At 40.2% G+C, this 12,197-nt stretch overlaps 2 protein-coding genes across 5 annotated transcripts in view; both read right to left on the minus strand.

Moving 5' to 3' along the window:
* Positions 1-4,690, minus strand: part of bicc1a (BicC family RNA binding protein 1a) — a 92,092-nt gene extending 87,402 nt beyond the window's left edge. For 3 of the 4 annotated variants that reach the window (XM_083774856.1, XM_083774857.1, XM_083774855.1), the window contains exon 1: positions 4,259-4,690. In XM_083774856.1, the coding sequence (XP_083630982.1) occupies positions 4,259-4,451 (193 nt within the window). In that variant the 5' untranslated portion in view covers positions 4,452-4,690. The remainder of the gene's footprint in view (positions 1-4,258) is intronic. The other variant, XM_083774858.1, reaches the window with a different exon arrangement.
* A 1,850-nt stretch (positions 4,691-6,540) lies between these two features.
* Positions 6,541-9,776, minus strand: LOC310865159 (ubiquitin-conjugating enzyme E2 D4-like). The gene is made up of 7 exons (XM_083774177.1): positions 9,629-9,776; positions 8,848-8,911; positions 8,651-8,682; positions 7,508-7,585; positions 7,282-7,387; positions 7,057-7,150; positions 6,541-6,965 (listed from the first exon to the last, which is right to left on the minus strand). Exons 1-7 carry the CDS (start codon positions 9,650-9,652, stop codon positions 6,920-6,922), a joined length of 444 nt encoding a protein of 147 aa, XP_083630303.1. The 5' UTR covers positions 9,653-9,776; the 3' UTR covers positions 6,541-6,919.
* Positions 9,777-12,197: the final 2,421 nt, after the last annotated feature.

Here is a 12,197-nt window from a genome sequence, read left to right on the forward strand (position 1 = left end):
GGGAAATCCCATTGACATATATGGGATTTGCAGGCTCTTACATCACTTACTGCCGGCAAATCAGAGCACCTGTTTGAGCCAGAAAACCCCAGATCACAGAAAATCTACTGAATGTTAAAAGTTCATGTTTTTTGGGTGCAATTGAGATTAGAAAACCTAAAAAAAAATAAGAACAATTCCAAGACCTTTTTTTAATCACAATCCCTTTAAACACATCTATCTGTTTTGGTTTAGGTTGTGAGGGCTTCTACATTAATACATAAATGTCACTCCGCTGATAATATCAGGGGCCACATGCACAAATCTGCATTGTTATGCCAAAACTGCACGAATGCAACTCGTTGCAACTCCTTTCAATAAAACAGTTTTAAGGACATGTCACACCAATGCAACTCCTTGCAACTGCCATTGGGGATAATGTTTTAATGCAACTACACTGTTTGGTTGCAAGGAGTTGCATGGTGAATCATATGGTGCGGTTTGGGGCCATTAGGCAAAATAAATTCTGTTGTGTTTGACATCAGTACATGTTATGTTTGTGATGTCCAGTCTCCATATGGGCACTTGTTTGTGACGTCTACAGCTTTGCACAGTTACGGATATTGAGTGGTCTAGCATCGTCTATTTGACTGAACTGGCACTGAACTGACACTGGCACTCTATATTGAAAATGCTTAAGCCTAAATAACTAAATAAATAATAAATAATAAAAAGTTGCTTTTTGCCAGCTGCCTTGGGGAACTAGTTTTTTCTGGTACCGTACAAAGCTAGCCAATAATGGTCTGTGGTATTGAAACAGGAAAATAAATCACTTAAATGAAAAAAAGATTCACTTAACCTAATTGTAGGTTATTGCAGCAGTTAGTCAGCAAACATGTTGTTGGGAAATACTGTATACTCACACAGGCCCACCAGGAGGCTACACAAATTGTCTAAATGTATTCTGTGAACAGGGACACCTTTGACCAAAGGTTTAGCCACTCCAAATCAACCCTTATAAAATATGTAATGTGTGCTTAAAATCCATGGAAACGGCGCTCTCTCTCTCTCTCTCTTTCTCTCTCTCTCTTTACAAACTTTACACCGTTTATTCTGGAGGTTCACCTTAAAGATAGAGTGCCACAGTTTTTGTTGAGTAATATAGTGACATCACATTATCAGCCCCCCCCCCCCCCCTAACCCCTCTCCCTTTATCATACAACTACAGCTGTGGGTGCGGCTTCAGTTCAGGTGGATCACCACCCATCAGGCAAACCAGGCATACTTAATGAACTGGTGGGGGTGCCCACATAAAAAACACATTTTAACAAATACTGTACACGTTTTTGAAAAAAATCGTCCTCCTTATACAATAAGACCTGATGATCATGTTTTAGGGTGGAAAATCATGGCACTCCATCTTTAAAGTATGCTCAACTGCATGCATAGTTACATACCATCTGAAAACAGGGGAAAGGGAGGGCAGCCATTGTTGTTTTTGAAGTGATTTCACCATCACCACCCCTTGGCCTTTTACCGGAGGTCAAGGTTACTCAATTTTCTAAGGCAGAGGGCCAGCGATACCGTCACAGACAATAAAATATAAAATACAAATATAGTGTAGTTCCCACACAATGATTGCACGGACTTAACACACATTGGCTTTCAGGACATGACGTCCCACATCCAAATCCATGTCTTATCCAGTAAAAACACAGCCAGATGTTGCAGCAATGACTTGATGGCAGCCAATAAGAACATTGTGCATGAATCATAGCCACCAATGAAATGTGTGTGTGTGTGTGTGTGTGTGTGTGTGTGTGTGTGTGCGTGCGTGTGTGTGTGTGTGTGTGTGTGTGTGTGTGTGTGTGTGTGTGTGTGTGTGTGTACTGCAGCCCAAAAGTTAATCAAACTAATCAATATAATCAATTATGAAAAATAATGAATTAAAATAACACATCCAGTCGACACCAGGGTCAAACTGGACTCATTATTCAAGGTTGAATAGAATTTAAATGGTGGCTATATGGCTAGGTTTGGGTAATCGTGAATTCAAAGTGAGAAAAAGGTACACATGCTAGGGCCACACTGAGTTGCTGTTTCTAGGAACTTATAAAAGCTGAAAGGGATGCAATCAGACACATTCTGGAACCTATCAGAAGACTCGGGGTCAAGGGTGGAAGCTGTTTCACGGTTGAGATTATGCGTTCTCTCACCCTGAACCTAGGACTGACCAGAAAGGCCAGGTGTCAGGAGAACACGGCAGCAACTTCTGCTCCAGTTGAAATGTCAACTTGAACAACGTCAGCCATGAGCTCATAAAGCCACCATCAGGAAACAAGATGTTTAAGAGATGGAAGACGAAACTAAACAAACTGTTGCTCAAACCAACCCAAAAAAGTGCATTTTGGATAGGAAATATAAATGAGCATGCCCGTCTCTCTCACTCACTCACACACACACACACACACACACATACACAAGAGTGACGTGGCGCATGGTATGTCCGGGAGACTTGGTTTTAGGGCCGGTCTCTGGTTAAGTTGTTTTCCTGGAAGAGGCAGAGATGACATGGAGCTTTGAGGAATGTACTGAGAAACGAGGCAGCACCGGGCCCACAACCAGGACATGCTCAAGGGGAACTCTATATTGGTGTGTGTGTGTGTGTGTGTGTGTGTGTGTGTGTGTGTGTGTGTGTGTGTGTGTGTGTGTGTGTGTGTGTGAGAGAGAGAGAGACAGAGAGAGCGAGAGCGAGAGAGAGAGGGGGGGGGGGGGGGGTTAACTTACAATCCAGCTGCAAGCTGAAGAGAAGAAGCAGCACATTTACCAAATCTGAAAGGAAAACTTTCTAGTAGCTCGGACACCGTTTCTGTAGTCATCGATAAGTAAATCCTAAATCGCCCATATATACGTTGGCCTACATCTGGGGGCTATCATGCGCTTTACACATAAACGTGGTCATCGAGCAAGATATTGTAGTTGAGCCAATCTAATCAACACGGTTTTGTAATGGTGTTGACAATGATGGAAATTTTGAGCGAAAACTGGGCCCTATTCTCTCTTTAATGGACAGGAAACAGCCTATCTAAAAAGAAGTGATGTGGCAACTTGTTTTCTTTGTAGGCTCATTTAAAGATTTGATATCCTGCTTGTTTCATCATATCTTCATAAGTTACAGATAGTTCATGTTCCAGCCAGGGCTGATGGCGACTCACTGTTTTCCTGTGGGATTGATAAAGAATTCACCCTTACGTAACATTAAAATATCCTCTTTGCACTCTGATGTTTTGTGGTATCTGATAAATTACCTCAATGTCTTACAAGGGACCCTTCCTTGGAGACTTCCTGGTCTCTCTTTTCAAGTCTGACATCATTTTTGTTTAACTGTTCACCGTAACATGTGTGTGAGAGAGATATGTGTGAGGGAAAAGAGAGACACAGCTTTATCTCCACCTCAAAATTTGGAACAAAACAAAAGATAGACTCAACAAGTAGAGTTGCACATACATTGCGTAATAACTGAGTTATTAAAAGATTGACTCATATTTTGGACAAAGAACCCCAACCCGCTTAGTATTGGCTCAAACTGGGTGTTTGCAGCAATTATATACATTATCTAAACAAACAAACAAATAAACAAATAAATAAATAAAACTATCTAGCCATATCAGTGCTGTGACCTTGTTTGTTGGGTCACAGCAAATATAAATGAGGTAACCTCATAGGGGTACCTGGCAGGTTTTGTTACTCTCACTCAGTTAAAATAGCTCCCCCTTTCGGACAACTCAAGTTACTACCTCGCCACCTCAGATGATGCATGCTGGTTCAAACTATGGCTTTGATTGACCCCGTCAGTCCATCCAACATTCAATCTCAATTCATCGGAGCCTATAATATTATATGGATCACAAACTCTACAATGCACTATAGGCTAATCGCCATAAACGTCTCAATAAACTCTAAACTCGCTGTGACAGGGCATTTTAGGCGCCTAAACTAATTAGAGAGCTTAATTGAATACTCAATTGACCTAATTGAGTTAGCCTACTTTTATCTCAGGCTATTTTATTTATCATGGAACTAAACACTGAGGATAAGGTTTAGAACAGCTACTGCAATGCACAGCCTCAGTAAACAACTAGTACAAAATGACAGATAGTTCGAGAGAACTGGAAGGATTCGAACAATGTGGGTGCATGTCATCGCGAAGTTAACTTTTTTCTTTTTCTTATTATTTTTTTTCATAACAGATTAAATCGTGAAATGCTCAAATATTTACCAAGTAACATGACTTCCAGTTTCTTACGGTCCACGCGAAACCTCTCCTCGGTCCATTCGGGGTCTGGTAACGGGTGAGGTCCACTCAAGTCATCCTCGGATCCCGGGACGGGAGAGTCAGTGCTGCGTCCGCTGTTGGAACCCTGGTCCGACTGCTGCAAGTATCCGCTCAGTGGGTCGCATTGGGCAGCCATTGCGCTGCACAGCAACCTTTCCAGTGGCCACTGCGTTTTAAAGCTTTAGTTGAGCTAAGTAAGTGTTAAACTTTTGCTAAACTTTTTAGGGTAACTTTTGTTCCGTCACTTTCCAGTGTTGGTCGTGCTCATTTCGGCGCAGTAAGACCTTCCCCAACCGTTTCTTCAAGCCCCTCTGTTTTCCCCATCGAGCAGAGCTCTAAAAATAGGCAGCCTCGCTCTCTAAGTTCTTTGCTGAGTCTTCAGAGCAGTGCACAAAGCAACTCGACTTGAGGCATACCAACCAACTCCTCGGGAAAGTTTCACGTGTCATCGTGCAAAAAAGGGGCTCCTCCCAAATCTCATTTTTTCCCCCTTAGCATCTACCTCCCCCTGGGTTCTGTCTGTGAAGCCTACAAACAATAGACCAGTGCTGGACCAGTAGACTACTTGAGTAAAGATATTGAATAATCCATTCTATACTATAGCCTACTCCTGTCCTGGAGTCCTGCCTCCCTTTGACTCAAGTCAAAGCAAACAACTTGTACTTGAGAACTTAAGTGAAGTATAGGCCTACTTGCTTTAAAAAAAATACTTTCTGTAGTCCTACATATATGATATTCCATACATTTAAAATATAATCTAGATCTACAAGCTCTCAACGCTTCACATCACGGTTGTATAGCCTATTGTAGTTGAGATATTTTCACTACATTTTGAAATAGGTCTTAAGTGGTTAATTCATAATGTACCTTTTACCTTTCTAAAAATGTATAGTGATTAGTGAAGTCAAAAGTTCAATATGTAGTCTAGTGAAGTGAAAGTCATAACTCAGAAGTATCAAAAAATACAAATAAAGTAGGCCTACAGATACTAAAAAAAATGAACTTACAGTAGCTACTCCTGTAGGCCTAAATGTAGGCCTACTTTGTTACTGCCCACAGATGCAATAGATTACTTAGAACATTCATTGTGTTTGAGTAGAACTACATAAAGGTTATTGAAGTAACTTATCACAATGCTTATTGGATATATTGTGTGGACTTATTCTTCTAATCTTTGCGACAAATACTTATTGGTTGAAGCACCTACATAACAAAAAAATATATTATTGTGAGGTGATTGAGCATGTAGTCCTTTTCATGATCTACCTGAATGTCACTTGGTAGCCAAACCAATTTGTTATTGAGGAAGTAATACACTTCCTGCAGGCGACCATGGGAAGCAATAGAATACAGGAAAGGGAAACTAACAAGTGCTCCTCACACACAGGTTCCTCAGTCCAAAGTAAATTAAACACACTCTTGATGTTCAAGCAATTCCAATTCGATTTTGGAATATTAGCTTGTTTTGGTTCATTATAAACTAAACTAAAATGAATCCTTCTAAAATGAATCCACTCAGCTCACATTCAACAGCCTTACTTAGGGTCTTTTGTCGATTATCCGCTGTTCTGAATCTGGCATCATTGGTGGAAACTGCCATGTGACCCCGAGATTTGTTTTAATTCTAAAATGCAAGAATTGATAGCATACTTGATGTACAGTATTAGAACTATTCCCCCCAATGTATTGAAACTAGTCCTGGTTGTCTTGAGGATCTTTCACATTGAAAAAGGTAAACACAGTTAGGCCTACAGCCAGTTTGAAGGTTTGCACTCAAAAACATGACTAAAGCAAAAAGGCATTTAATCCAGATGTAAACAAACTTGGAAATGACACAGAATTCCACCACGTTCTACCTGAGGGTCCCAGATAAGTACAATAAGTTGGTAGAATTTGAGAAAATAGGCTGCTTCCATACTGTACAATCTCAGGCTTTAAAACAAATGCTGCCATCTAGTGGCCAAACGAATAAAGCAGACAGTCCTGATCACAAGATTTCAGGATCCCAGAATCACCAGTAAACTAATGTTCTGAAATAAACCACTCCATTCTCTCTGTATTTAAGAATACTACTCTTCTGTTTACATACATCTAAATAGTTAGATGGGAATTAAATACAATCTATACTGAAAGTCAAGTGCATCTACATTTTCATGATAAATTGTAATGTATGTAGGCAGGCAAGTAATGTAACACATTTCACTTATATACAATCACAGATAACATTTTTGACTGGCTTTTTAATGCAAAATAATAAAAATAGAGTCTGTATAGTTTTATACCATACAATATAAATCTCTAACATGGAGCGGGGAAAGTATAACTTCGGAAAATTAAATCACAATTGGTCTCTTTTTTGCAGGGCATCTCACCAATAATAATAATAATAGCAATAATAATAATACCAAACCAAAGGCAAAAGAGGAAAACAATGAATTCATGGATAAAACCAGTTCAGTCTGGGTAGAGAAAGTGCTTCCCATATAAAAACACCTCATCTAGAACCAGTGTTGGAGAAGATGCAACAGTACTTTAGTATTTTGGAGAAGTCCAGCAAGATATGCGCCCAAACCATTTCCATTATTGCCAAGCCTTCACAGTCGTTCACATTGCATACTTTTGAGTCCATTCTCTGGCTAATCTGTTGTACCTGGAGAGGGGAGGTAGGGGAGAAACATTTTAGAGGACTAGTTCACTGAATAAAGGTTCAGATAGCACATTTTTCATGCTTTCATACTCACTTTTGTTTGTCAGATTTATAGATGTGTGCAATGTCTGGGACAAGAGGGTCATCTGGGTTGGGATCGCATAGCAAAGAGCATATGGATAATAACACTGGAAAAAGAAGAAAAAAAACTATAATCATCACATATCCTTTAATAAATACAAAACATTCTTGACAATGAAACCGTACTCAAATCCAGCCTGAAATGTTTGAAACCACATGCTGAACAGTGCATTGTTACCCTTTGATATTGTAAGTGCAGGTGACCACTGTGACCTTAGGATGTCGAGGCAGATGCTACCATTGCTGTTTATGTTTGGGTGATAGATTCGTGTTGTGAAGGCTACCTGTGGAAAGAACACGACATAGAATTGGGCAGAATTAAATATGATTAAAACAGAAAGAAAGGCATACGTCTAATGACGTTTTCTCTGGCCAATCAGAATCTGTGATGTAAATGGTGTCACCTTTGGTGGCTTAAAGGGATAGTCAGTGGGGAAGTGGATAGCAAGGAAGAACACCCCTCCTTGATATGGGCTGTCGGTCTGGAAGAGAAATGCATTTGTGAAACCAACTCTGAAGGGCTGACGGAGCCACACACAATAAACAAGCTAACATATTATCAATGTTCTTTGTCAGGGTGCTTTGTGGCCCAGCCGCCCAGCCAGTTATTGCATAGACCATGCTCCTTGTGAACACGGAGACCCAAGTTCCAGTCCAACTCCCGTCTTGTCTGTCGTTTCATGTCTCTCTGAAACCATGGTTCTCAAACTGTGGAGGTATTCCTGAATAATTTTGAGGGTGTCCCCAGATGATTAGCTAATGTGCAAAGTTGTTTCCTCGCACAACCGTAAACAAACCAACACAACAGTAAACAAACCAACACACAGTAAAAATCTATGCAGGTTATAAGCAGATTCTGCACATTACTAAAGTGAATTTAAGGACGTTTAAGCTAAAATACAAAATGAAAGATTACACCATTTCTTCTTCAAAGGTAATTAACAAAACTATATTATAAATATTTTCAAACATTGGCCAAATTGGGAAATATTACCTGAGAAAAAAAGGGGGGGGGGGCTTTTAGATCAGCTATTTTCACAATATTTATCTGTGGAATTGAGTCAAACTAAATGTAATGCCTCAACTCCTGCAATTCCCTTGTCAGGGTGGGGTCCCTCAGGTCTCCCAGTTTTGGGGGGGGTCACGGCCTGAAAAGCTTCAGCACCTCTGCTCTAAACTACTCTTATCTAAAATAAAACATAAAATGGCAAAGGAAAAAAAGAATAAAGATCTTATTTGCCTGTCACTAGTTTATATTAGAGGACATTACATGTGCGGACACATGAAGACTAGAGTTGAAGTACTACTGGGTACTTCTATTAGCTATTCTATAGCACTTCTATGCTATATACAGTACAAGACTGGAACTATGTAGAAAGCAAGTTGAGTGATGCTACAGGCTTGAGCTTGTAAGCACTCAGATAGAATGCACCACTCTATGCTCTCTGCGCAACAGGTAGGGTAGTTGTCAGTCAAAATAAAACACTATTGTCTAAAAGCTCCAGAAGCAACTTGGAACAAAACAAAAATCCAGAAAAAGAGCTCACCGGTCCCATGATGGTAGCTTGCCAGTGAAATACTGCAGAAAGAAAGGAGAAAAATACAATCACTGTTTAGGCTTCAGATTAATCCATCTTTTTAGACGACAGCTGCATCAGCAGCAAAATGCCCAAATTAGGTGAACAAAATGTGAGATTAACATTGGCATTTCCATGTCTTCATTTCCATACAGTCTTAGACTTACAGTCCTCCCCGACTGGACCAGCTGAACACTGAGCTGGTGGGTCCCTTTGCAAATCATGTAGCTCCTGTTAATATTAAACAAACAGAATAACAAATTAGAATCTGTGGATTACACATCACACTGTTCAGCTCTGTTGTAACTTGTGAATAATATATGAACTCCTTCATTAAGTATTTTTAATATATAACATATATATATAAACAAAGATTGTTAAGAGTTTGATTTGTGGATGGAAAATATTCCACTTGGAATTGCCAAAATATAGGTCTGCTTTACACCAATTTTATAAAAATTAGCAACATAAAATTATAAGCCCCAAATTCTGTTTAAATGAGTTAATCCTATCAAGAGGTCTTTGAATAAAAACCACTGATATATCCCCACTGATACCATGTACCAGAGGTTGTTTTTTTGGTTTGCGTTTTTTCCCCTGGTCAATGGGTGTTTCACGCGTCTTCATGCTTTCAGGGCGTTATAACATGTAATGTAACAGAGTAAGCGTAAAACACACAACCCCAGAAACGTTTGATTCAGGCCTATATCTTGTGTGGTAGCCAAAACGCCAAAGTTAGCTGGCTCTTAATCACCACAAATGTCAACAGCGTTTCTAGCAAGCAGATTAAAGTCACCTGATGTTGTCAACATGTACACAATATGTTACCAACTTGTGATAAACAATCAGTTAGCTAACATTAACCGACGGACTTGTTTACGATATGCTACTGTGTTTTTCCATGAGACCAACATACGCTACATTACGTTAAAAATGGAATACACTCACCTTCTGTATTCTTTTCAAAGCCATGTCAGCCCTATCGAATTGTATGTAGTTGTAGTGTGAGGTTTGACAGCTGTCAGTCACCGCTTTACTTGAATTCTTTGACTCGGCTCGGTGTTGTTTTGTTTTGAGAAATCGGTGATTTCTTTTGTTTCCGCTATTTGTTCGACGACGGAGCGGGCCCAATGGATTGTGGGATATGGAGTATCTAGTACGTTTCAGCATTTAAAGGGGCAGTTCAAAATTTAAAAAAATAAAGAACCGTGGCAGGAAAGCCACCAGATGGCTCTACTGTTCTTGATTATAAATTCACAAATAAATAATATTCCTCCACCTCGACCTCAAGACAGTCCCATGGAGCACTATGCCAATATATATATGCCTATGCCCTTACATGCATGTACTTATAATATATTATATACTTATAATACATGCATGTAAGGGCTATATTGTTCACCGCCACATTCAGAGATGGCCTCAGATCATTCTCTAAACCTAAGCGTGCTCTCACACACACACAAACACACACACACACACACGACTGTGGCTCAGGAGGTAGAGCAGGTCGACACTGATCTGACCAGGTCAGATCTATCCTGACCAGTCAATATTGGATTGGTGTAAAGTCCACTTACCACATTGGCTGAATTGTCATGAGCCTCACTCTGAACTCCACTTGTGATATATATACGCTCCCTACTGATTGGTTGGTTGTCAATACTGCATTGTGTAATGTAATCATCTAGAAGGAAAGGCATTAAAATACACTGACTGAGTTCCCTAGTGGTTATTATTGACCTTTCGGAGAATGTGTAACAGAGGAGCACTTTGAGGGGTCAGCAGTGAGTTAAAAGAGCATCACTTTGAGGGGTCAGCAGTGAGTTAAAAGAGCATCACTTTGAGGGGTCAGCAGTGAGTTAAAAGAGCATCACTTTGAGGGGTCAGCGGTGAGTTAAAAGAGCATCACTTTGAGGGGTCAGCGGGGAGTTAAAAGAGCATCACTTTGAGGGGTCAGCAGTGAGTTAAAAGAGCATCACTTTGAGGGGTCAGCGGTGAGTTAAAAGAGCATCACTTTGAGGGGTCAGCGGGGAGTTAAAAGAGCATCACTTTGAGGGGTCAGCGGTGAGTTAAAAGAGCATCACTTTGAGGGGTCAGTGGTGAGTTAAAAGAGCATCACTTTGAGGGGTCAGCGGTGAGTTAAAAGAGGATCACTTTGAGGGGTCAGCGGTGAGTTAAAAGAGCATCACTTTGAGGGGTCAGCGGTGAGTTAAAAGAGCATCACTTTGAGGTGTCAGCGGTGAGTTAAAAGAGGATCACTTTGAGGGGTCAGCGGTGACTTAAAAGAGCATCACTTTGAGGGGTCAGCAGTGAGTTAAAAGAGGATCACTTTGAGGGGTCAGCAGTGAGTTAAAAGAGCATCACTTTGAGGGGTCAGCGGTGAGTAGGATGGCATATTTACTGTAGCACAAAATGATGGTATATATTTGTCTTGCTAAAGTGACTTCACTTTATAGTCTGGCGAATACATATAACTCCCTTCCCTTCTGGCATTACTGTGAGCTAATATCTTACACCGAAAACTGATGTTTGAGCTAGCCCCTCCTATATACAGGTTTAATGTTTGTTTTTAGTTCAATGTCAAACACCATTGACAATGAAGGGAACATTTACATCATCTTGTCCCTAACACAAACATTAAATGCCATTAACAATAAAGATGACACCGTTTGGTTGACATCACCATTACATCACCATAGCAACATGAGTTAGACTTTAATATATTAGCGCCCCTCACTTCACAAAGGTGTGATTCTTTTTACACCTGCTGTGATGGTTGTGTAATTAACCAATTTGTGGTTAATTATGCCTGCTAATCCATTTTCACAATGCTGCCAAGCATTTCTTATTATAAGCCCACCAATGAAACTACATTCATAACACACCATTTTGATGAGCTAAATTCATTGAATTAACAGAGGTCAGTGGGAGAAGAAACCATCATGATATCACTGGTCTAATTCATCTAATTAATCTGGCAGTTTTGGACACACTTGCCTACACAGAGGGTTGAACACGACACTTCTGTTCCAAAAGGACTCCCCATAATACAATTGTATAATTAATTACTCAAACAGTGAGTGAGTGAGTGAGTGAGTGAGTGAGTGAGTGAGTGAGTGAGTGAGTGAGTGACTGACTGACTGACTGACTGACTGACTGACTGACTGACTGACTGACTGACTGACTGACTGACTGACTGACTAATGGTTGGTCAAGAAAATATAATGCAAGAATATGATGATAGGAAATCATGAGGGAAGCTGTAGTGTGAAAGTGTAGTTTTGTGTGTGTTGAGGCGAATTCTGAATGGTGTGTGCACATTGTGTACATTGGCCTAATAGGTTGCTTTTCAGTCAGTTTGCATGCCAAACACAGTCCATAATGATATCAGGATACATTTGGATGCTGGCCTGTGTAGCCTACTGGCCTGTGTAGTGTGTACTGTTTTGGTGCTGGCCTCACTCCATTGGCTACTTATGGCTTTTAGAACTGATTTTAAAATATCATTTGTTTT

This window comes from Protomyctophum parallelum, assembly GCF_964188405.1.
Source record: "Protomyctophum parallelum genome assembly, chromosome: 10".
Taxonomy (NCBI): domain Eukaryota; kingdom Metazoa; phylum Chordata; class Actinopteri; order Myctophiformes; family Myctophidae; genus Protomyctophum; species Protomyctophum parallelum.

Coding starts and splice junctions, on each gene's coding strand:
- LOC310865159 (XM_083774177.1), bottom strand. CDS start 9,652: ATGGCTTTGAAAAGAATACAGAAG. Junction 7,388..7,507: donor ATCCCTTTAAGCCACCAAAG/GTGACACCATTT, acceptor TTCTTTCCACAG/GTAGCCTTCACAACACGAAT. Junction 6,966..7,056: donor TATAAATCTGACAAACAAAA/GTGAGTATGAAA, acceptor TCCCCTCTCCAG/GTACAACAGATTAGCCAGAG.